General features: G+C 50.3%; 3 protein-coding genes across 3 annotated transcripts; 1 reads left to right on the forward strand and 2 right to left on the reverse strand.

Moving 5' to 3' along the window:
• Nucleotides 1-666: 666 nt before the first annotated feature.
• Nucleotides 667-1,962, reverse strand: F5B22DRAFT_487181 (uncharacterized protein). Its single transcript, XM_047972303.1, has one exon. The coding sequence runs from the start codon at nucleotides 1,813-1,815 to the stop codon at nucleotides 841-843; it is 975 nt and encodes a 324-aa protein (XP_047826271.1). The 5' UTR covers nucleotides 1,816-1,962; the 3' UTR covers nucleotides 667-840.
• Nucleotides 1,963-5,365: 3,403 nt separating this feature from the next.
• Nucleotides 5,366-7,073, forward strand: F5B22DRAFT_660848 (glycolate oxidase; the record flags this gene model as incomplete). The annotated part of the gene is made up of 3 exons (XM_047980320.1): nucleotides 5,366-5,456; nucleotides 5,510-6,390; nucleotides 6,512-7,073. 3 exons carry the CDS (start codon nucleotides 5,366-5,368, stop codon nucleotides 6,947-6,949), a joined length of 1,410 nt encoding a protein of 469 aa, XP_047826272.1. The 3' UTR covers nucleotides 6,950-7,073.
• On the reverse strand, nucleotides 6,509-8,558 carry F5B22DRAFT_625923 (2-dehydropantoate 2-reductase). The gene is made up of 5 exons (XM_047976203.1): nucleotides 8,311-8,558; nucleotides 8,108-8,256; nucleotides 7,846-8,048; nucleotides 6,726-7,786; nucleotides 6,509-6,634 (listed from the first exon to the last, which is right to left on the reverse strand). Exons 1-4 carry the CDS (start codon nucleotides 8,355-8,357, stop codon nucleotides 7,208-7,210), a joined length of 978 nt encoding a protein of 325 aa, XP_047826273.1. The 5' UTR covers nucleotides 8,358-8,558; the 3' UTR covers nucleotides 6,509-6,634; nucleotides 6,726-7,207.
• Nucleotides 8,559-8,694: the final 136 nt, after the last annotated feature.

Raw genomic sequence — 8,694 nt, forward strand, 5'->3', positions numbered from 1 at the left:
TTTTAAAACACTTTTTAATATTACTTTAACGTTTCTGGTTGGTTTATTGGCCTTTTTTTCCTTTTTTTTGCCTTTTTTGGGTCATGACCCATTAAAACCCCCCCCCCCCCCCCCCCCCCCCATTTCGGTACCCAGGTTAGCGACAAATGGGGCAAAACAGCCAAACGACGACGGCTACGTGGGGGGGGGGGGGGGGCCGTGGTGAAGGTGGAGGTGGAGGAGGGCCATTTTTTTTCTTCTACAGTAGGTAGTACGTAGTAGAGGCAAGTTAGGTAGCTTGCTTCATGTCTTCGAGCACCGTGTTATCTGTTTGGGTACCTACGGTGCTCCAGGATGAGGTCTGTCCTGTCCTGGCGGAGTTCCCGGGTGTATAGGGACAGAAATACATGATCTGAGGCTTGTTGCGAGAAAAGGGGCGTTGTATGAGAAGGAAGGGGGCTGGGAAAGAAATGTGTACGCATGCATTCGGCAGAATATATAGAGCTATCCATCTAGACGTAGCGAGCTTCATTTGGTGAAAGAGTTGATCCGTACCAGGTCTAGCTAAGCAGCCCATTGCTTTTTAACCAGCAAGGAGCTGTACTCCATACTCCGCACTCCATAAGTATACATATAACATCGACGTTGATCCCGCAGCTATGGGTGATTCCAAGGCCATGGTTCGAACAATGGATAAAACTGGTTAATCCGGAGCTGTTGTGCGCTTAGCGGCACCCTCTATCACTTGCTTGTGTCGCCCGGAAAATAAATGACAGGTCACTTTTATGACGCGGATGCATGCGAAACACGTGCTCTGTGTTCGTTCATTAATTTATATTGTCTCTATACTGCCTGCCATATTCAATTTGTTAGAGCTTTTTCTGTCGCAACCAACTCTGCAAATCCTTCCTCCTGCGCTGTCAACTTCTCGCCCTTTGGCAAGGCACAAGGTTTTCTTGGCTCCCCACCGTAGCTGTAGTATTTCTGTAACCCAACCTTGACCGAGACAAAGCCACCCTGGATAGCCGTCCAGTCTCCCCTGGCCACGACTTCTTGAAGCTCCCGTGCACTGTCCTGCTTGCCGGCTTGCCATCTCTTGTAAACCTCCATACACGCCACCGGGGCAACGTTGCCCAACCCTCCTATGATACCGTGACCGCCAACGGCTAGGGTTTGCACGGTGAAGTCAGCACTGCCACCGAACGTGCGGAATTCCGTGCCAGCTGTGCCGGCAACGACGCGGGCGAGTTTGCCGGTGTTGCCACACGTCAACTTAACACCCTGGATGTTTGCGTGTTTGGCTAGGTCAAGAATGACGTCTGAGCTGAGATCCAACCCGCCGCAGGCAGCGGGGAAGTTGTAGATGAGGACGGGGATAGGCGATGCGTCGGCGACGGCTCGGAAGTGAGCCTTGATGAGATCAGACGAGAGGAGCCCGCCGTAGTAGGCCGGGGGGAGGACAAGAACGTGAGAGCCCCCAGCCTCTGCCGCTTCCTTGCATAGCTGAATCGTCTCTCGCGTGCTCTGAGCACCACAGCCGACAATGACGGGCATGTTGGTATATCCAGCGCCGTCAAGCGCCTTGCGGGTGAGCTTGGTGATGAGCGAGCGCTCCTGGTGATCTAAATGGACGGCCTCACCATTGGAACCGTGGGTAACAATTCCTGTGACTCCAGCCTTGGCCAGACGAAGCGCATGCGCTGTAGTGGTAGACTCATCTACCGTGTCCTCAGGCATGAAAAAGGCGACAGTCGGGACATAGAAACCTGGAACTAGAGGGTACCGGGAGCCCGGGGCGCTGTACGCCTGAGAACTTGATTCGGCAGATGGTGACATGTTGCTGATTTTGCCGCAATGGGTAAGATGAGGATATGTTAGTTGAGGTGAATGGCCTGAAAGTTATAAGATGTATGGCGCATAGGCGAGGAATGGGGACAGTTTCTCAACCGTGGCTGGGAGGGTGTTCGGCGAGTAGTCAGTCGGACGTCTTAAGTGAATTATGTAGGTGAATGGATCGTGGATTGATAGTAAACGAGAGAGAATGGGGAGAGACGGATGGATCGTCCCCTTAAAAGGGAAAGGAACTAATCTAGTCGCTTCGAGACCCTCTAACGAAGATTGGAGATGAGATGACAGCAAGCATGTTTGTTGTTAGACGGCACCACAAGGCCAATCGGCTGACCAACTATTCTTATCGGCCTGGCTGGGGCGGATGGAACTGCTGCTTTGGCCAGCTCATCTCTGGTCGGCTAGGAAGTCCATTTCCATCTATGTCATTTCTCTCTCGCTCTGCTGTATCAACTTGTCTCGTTCGCCAATGCGATGGGCGGAGAATGGGCGGAGGTATCGCACGTATCTTTTCCTCCCCCATTCCTGTTTTGCCTGCTGTGCGTATGTGGGGGGAAGGGGAAGGGGTCACTTTGACTGAGCCCACAACCCCATGGCCTACCCTGCCTTAGCTTGGAGGTGAGGTGACCTAGGCGGGTCCGTCAAGGTCGACAACAGCATGGTAGAGACTCAGAGAGGAATGTAATATAGCAGATAGGCGCCTCGTTGTCATTCCATTGGCAGATGCCCCTATCCATCGAGCTGCTTGGATGTCATGACACCCAGTACCTACGGTACCGTCTAATGTACCTACAGTTAATAAACGATCACTACCTACGTACATGCAATTGAGGTAGGTACCTCCAGAGTGGATGAACCGGTGCAGCGGTAGCAAGGGTCATTTGTCTGCAAGGGCGGAGACAAGAGGCTACCGTCACCATGACCCCCACTGGATCGCCAGCATCCACCACTTTTGGCTCCGCCCCCGCTCTGGAGATTGGAAACGGCCCGTAGACGAGAGCGGGGAAGAAAAGTCCGAGAACCAAAAAAAAAATTAATAAAAAAATTAAAAAAAAAAAAGGAAGGAGGAATCTCCCGGATAATGGATTTCTTGGGAAGCATCCGGGGGCTACGCAGGCAAAAACCTGGTTATTGCCCAATAACCAGCACATAACGACGACACCGTGGCTCTTACCTGTGAATCACAGTTGTCATCCTCTACATACCTAGGTATTGTAGGTAGTAATTAATCCTGCTTATTGCTGGCATCTGGGGTCCCAGGCAACCGGGTCGGTTATGCTGTGCTACCCTTGAGCAAGCCACCATTGCAGCTATAAGCTCCAAGGCTCCGACCTGACAGCCGCCACTCTGGGACAAGGGAAGAAAATGAGAGAAACTTTGGGGGAAACGGAGTTGAATAGGAAAATTGAGGAGGGACCACCGATCACGATCAGTAAAGCTGGCAGTTCGGAGTTGATACTCTCGACACCATCGCTTATTACATGTGTACGTCGCGTAACTTGAGTCTTAACAAGGGATCCGATTGGAGGCAACGGCGTCTATGTGTCAATGTCATGCAGCTGCAAGCTGTGCAAGGCCGTTTCTGGCCATAGCTTTCCATGCTTGCATTGCAGTGCAATGTAACACGCCATGTTTAGCAACAAGCGGGTGCTTCCGAATACTGTTCATCAAAACAAGGGGCATGATTTTACATTAGGACTGCAATAATCATCCATCCTCCTTTCAACGCCACACACCTTCTTGAGCAGGTAGACTTGGATACGGAAATATCGGGTCATCCTACATATAAGTACTCCTCCAACCATGTAACGCGGTGTGTATAGTAATCCCTACGTAAACTACTTCTGGGCGTTGGGTGGAGGACCTTGTAGGGACTATATTGTACTCACAGTATAGCTATAGCAAAAGGACAAACACTTGGCTTGCAACTATCAATGAGTAGACCATTTGACCTACCGATCCAAAAACCCGCTTCTATTCTGGCAGCCAAATCAGATATACGTTAAAGAGTCGGCGACATTGGGAAATCGGCACACTTTTGATGAGCAACCACCGCGCAAAATCGCTCTAATTGACCCCGGGCGATATGATAACTCTTCTATTATCATATGACTTGTATGGTTTTCCAGAAGCTAAAGTGCTTTTACTGCTGGACTGTCATCTTGTGTCCTAGGACGAGTCGCTGGTTCTATAGCTAGTGCCAGCACTGAGGGCGTTCTTCGATGGTACGTATCTTCGCCATATCAAGAAGATTGGCTGTCGCAGTTCCAGAATACACGAGCAGTTGCATGGCCACGGTAGATGTTTAACAGCAATCATGCCCAGGTAAGGTGGGGAGGTTGTAGTAAAGGCCCTAGACTAAGGGGCATCCTGAAAGAGATGTCTGCCCTCAGTGTTCCGCAAAATCTACGAAATCTCTCTCCCAAATCGATACATATTGTATATGGCAGATGATATAACAGATTTCAGGCAACATGAAGGAATGAGGGGTTAAGCAACGCTGCCGGTATTCCACGAGTCATAGTCATCAACGGTCTGATGACCATATGTCGCATGTTATTTCCTGCGCTGGGAACGGGCCCGTTCATGGGCTAGGCTAACCTTAGGGTATTAGCCCAGCAGACCGCTGACCTAAGCCATATTGGTTGAAGTTCAGATACGTGTACCTGAATTCCCGGCCGGGGGAGATGGGAACCGCCCCATCCCAACCTCCACTCTTCGTTTTTTAGTCAATGCCTACATTGTGCCCATGGGGATTGTTGCCTGCCTGCCCCCCCCCAATGCAGAACCCTGCGGACATGGCCTCTAACACGTAGTCAACCTATTGTATTCACTACTTGCCTGGTATGCCACCGGTGGTGCTTGTTACATATCCTAATCTCCCATAGATGCTCGGTTTTCGGAACGAAGTAGACGACCAACCAGAGACGAAATCACTGTCATTGTCGCTATTCCTCACTACCCACGGCTCTACTATAAAAAAATCCTATCAAGGAGATCTAGAAATCGAATACTACGTTTATGATTTGTATGCTTGAGCGTTTGGGCAAAAACCCGCCCTTCTTCTCAAACCCCCAGCATGAGGGGCATTCGGACGCGGGGTGCGGGAGGAAGAGCCTAGTTGGATTCTCAAGTCATTTTCCGTGTCTTGTCTATTTAGGCACACTAATTCCATTGATCCCTAAGCCCATCAGGACTTTGGTCATTTTCTCGGAGGCGACTCGGCTGCAGGGATTAGTTCACATAGGAATTTATCTAGGTAATGAATTCGGTGAAGAAATAGACATATTCTTAGCTTGGATGCTGTGACTACATTCATATACCCAGCTCTCGAGTGTCAGGAGACGGGATTGGATCCTGACTTCGGACTTCCCTGCCCTTGCTTGCTCCTACCACGAGATCCAGGACTTGTGAGTGATCTCTTTGACCGTCGGATCTAATCTGCATTTCCTCTGCTGACTTTTCGAGAATCCAAGGATTTCAAATTCCAGGTTGCTGAAAACATTATGCCGTTTAGCCCCGAGAAAGATCTATCAAGATGGCCGTAATGTATGGCACAGAGGTTGCAAAGCATAGCACCGAGAAGGATTGTTGGGTGGTAATAAATGGGAAGATATGGGATGTGTCAGGTAACTCATAAGAAGAGTGCATCACTCGACAGATCGTAAATTGACCAGGTCAGACTTCCTCGTCGAACACCCGGGAGGTGCGGGTGTCATTGCCAAATATGCCGGCCGAGATGCTACAAAGGCTTACAGCGAGGCCCACGGTGCCGAATTAGTTAAATCTATGCTGCCAGCATCAAACTATATGGGTGAGGTTTTCCCAGGAAGTATAGAAAAGTTAAGGCACGACGCAACAGCTACGACCACGAACAAGCCAGCCAAATCAGCACGCCCTCTGCTGCACTCTGTGATCAATATCGATGATTTTGAGGTCGTTGCCAAGGGCTATCTCTCACCGACAAGCTGGGCTTATTACGCTGGAGGGGCTGAGGATGAAGTGAGCCTTATGGATACACGTCGCCTGTTTCGAATCATCACATTCCGCCCCCGTGTTCTTCGTCCTGTCGAACCGGTCTCCCCAGCTGTCAAGGTATTGGGCTATCCTTCATCGCTTCCCCTGTACATTAGCCCCACGGGTCTTGGCCGTTATGCATACCCCAACGCTGAATCGGTGCTTGCCCATGCTGCTGGTAAAGAGGGGGTTATATATTGTATGCCCACAACATCTGCACACGAATCTGTGTTCGCGGCTCGGTCAATGGCCAACCAGCCTTTGTTTTTCCAGCTATACACCACCCGAGATCGGGCTAAAGCCCAGGCCATGATCAAGAAACTCGAGCTTCTCGGAGCCAAAGCGCTATTTGTGACGGTAGACTCACCCGTTATTGGCAGGCGCGAGGCAGACGAACGAATCAAAGTTGCCGATGGCGTTGAGGTATCATCGGGGGGCGTGGCCAAGGCAGGCTCGATGGGCCTGCTCAACCCTATGCTCGGTTGGGAAGATTTGAAATGGATACGGGCGGCGACGTCGATGCCTGTAGTACTTAAAGGAGTCCAGGTCAGTGTCTCGAAGCCTCCCATAAACCTTGATTTACACCTTCATTTTCCAAAGATACTCGGTCCCCTTTACCTTCTATGCTTAATACAAGCAGAGATCGCTGACCAAAGGCCTGTCGCAGACTGTTGAGGATGCCGCGCTTGCGTACGACCTTGGGGTGCAAGGAATTGTATTGTCTAACCATGGAGGACGATCGCTCGATGGGGCGCAAGCCCCAATATTAACACTGCTGGAGATTCGAAGGTATGCACCGCATCTTCTCTTGCCAAGTATTCGTGATAAGTTTCAAGTGTTCGTGGATGGAGGGTTTAGGCGGGGGACTGATATACTCAAGGCACTGGCGCTTGGTGCCTCGGCTGTCGGTATCGGGCGTCCCTTTCTGTATTCTATGACGGCCGAGTATGGAGAGGCCGGTGTCAGGCGACTGTTGCAATTATTCCGGGTTGAGATTGAGACAAGCATGGCATTAGCCGGGGCCACTACTGTTGAACAACTAGTGCCCGAGATGGTTAATAGCGAGCGAGCTGAGAGCGAGGTGTCTCGGCGCATCAAGCTATAATTAGGTAACAAAACTGAGACACCCTTTTTCGCGTCGTATGGAGGTACACTTGATATTTATCTTGTTGGTCACGCACCTACTGTGTGAAGAATCATTGCCAATGAAGATTATACGACTGACGAGTGCACACCGTACCATTTCAATATGTACCAGGATCTTCATTGGTATCTTCATCTCTTGACTACTCATGCGTACAAATGCTGCTTGAATATGGAGTCGACGCATAGCTCATTGATTTCTCTTGATATTCTCGTCCAACTATAGAGTCGCCAACCCGAGGAATCTTCGATTCATCCCCGTTAGGATGACATAGATGGTTTCCAAGGTCGGTATACTGACGCCTAGCTCTTTACCCTTCCTGACAGGGTATCCAAGAATGACTTCTACCTCCATTGGCCTTCCGTTCTTGGCGTCAACCTGCATGCTGCTTCCGATGGTATGCATCCCCAAAATCTTATTGATTAGACGATCTGCCAGGGAATACTCAAGCGGCACATTGCATTTATTAGCAACGTCGATAACTTCGCGCATCAGCCTCTGAGTCAGTGGCGTGGCTTCGGGTGAAGACTTGAGCCAGTTATGTGTGTCTAGCATAGTTAAAGTAGTGAGTGAGTTCCAAGCCGCATTCCAAACCACCTTCTCCCATCTCTGAACCTGGATATCAGGCACAACCTGGAAAACGGTGTTTCCATTTGCCAACAGTGTCGTGAATATGTTTAAGCGCTCTCTTTCCAGCGATTCCTCGAGAGACGTGTTCCGGAACAGGCCGATTTGCATGTCCTCTGATTTTGTGTGTTTAACGATGCCGGGCTGCGGCTGATTGGCTCCAACCCAAGTCTACCCAGATGATCTTCGTCAGTGCCCGCATCACATCAGTAGTGAACAGGGTTACGAACCACACAGGATAGTATAGTTGCGCCGGGAAACGCTTCGTGAAATGGCTCTTCGTTCCCAACGCCGTTCTGGATGATGACAATTGTAGTTTCCCTTTCATCTACAGCTGGAATAAGCTGCCTGGGGACGGATGCTTGGTCGATTGCTTTGTGGGCACAAACGACGTAGTCAAAAGTAGATCCAGCTTCCGCGGGGGTCTTCACCACTAGTCACCTACGTCAGCAGTGTGTTATATAAATTTTATCTAGGATTGCGCATAAGCACCTTTATACGGTGTCACTTTATGTTCTCCGTGGTTCTCGCTGGTGATACTAAGGCCACTGGCCTTTACCGCATCATAATTTGACCGGGCGACAACTGTCAGTCGTACATTCTTGTTGCGGCTAAGGATGAATGCATAGAAAGACCCAACACTAATACTACTGTTAGCCTCTGGGCTTCGCTTGGTAATGGAGGGCCGTGCTCACGCGCCGAGGCCGTACAGCAGTATATCAATACGGACCGGCGCAGCCATCTTGTTGTTAGGGTGATACCGCAGCACTGAATGATCAACGATCTACAACAGGTTGTGGTGCGCCCGATGTTTCGAGATCTCTGCAGCTACATGCAATATATACGCTGATATATATGACTTAACTCAAACACTTAGCAGTCGGCTTATCGAGATCCATCGCGGGGTACGATCGGAGACTGTGGGGGTCATATATTTAGGGTTGCAATTGTCAGAATAAAGGATATGTCAGCCTGGGGGGGGGGGGGGGGGGGGGGGTTGGGGGTATGGCAAACCCAATTCAATTGCCTAAGCCACACCCGGCGGGTAGCAGGAATGCGATCCTGAGGCGGGCACAAAA

Source organism: Xylaria bambusicola (assembly GCF_022495145.1).
Source record: "Xylaria bambusicola strain CBS 139988 unplaced genomic scaffold F5B22scaffold_64, whole genome shotgun sequence".
Lineage (NCBI taxonomy): Eukaryota > Fungi > Ascomycota > Sordariomycetes > Xylariales > Xylariaceae > Xylaria > Xylaria bambusicola.

Coding starts and splice junctions, on each gene's coding strand:
- F5B22DRAFT_625923 (XM_047976203.1), bottom strand. CDS start 8,357: ATGGCTGCGCCGGTCCGTATTGATATACTGCTGTACGGCCTCGGCGC. Junction 8,257..8,310: donor CTGCTGTACGGCCTCGGCGC/GTGAGCACGGCC, acceptor CAGTAGTATTAG/TGTTGGGTCTTTCTATGCAT. Junction 8,049..8,107: donor TAAAGTGACACCGTATAAAG/GTGCTTATGCGC, acceptor GTAGGTGACTAG/TGGTGAAGACCCCCGCGGAA.
- F5B22DRAFT_487181 (XM_047972303.1), bottom strand. CDS start 1,815: ATGTCACCATCTGCCGAATCAAGTTCTCAGGCGTACAGCGCCCCGGGC.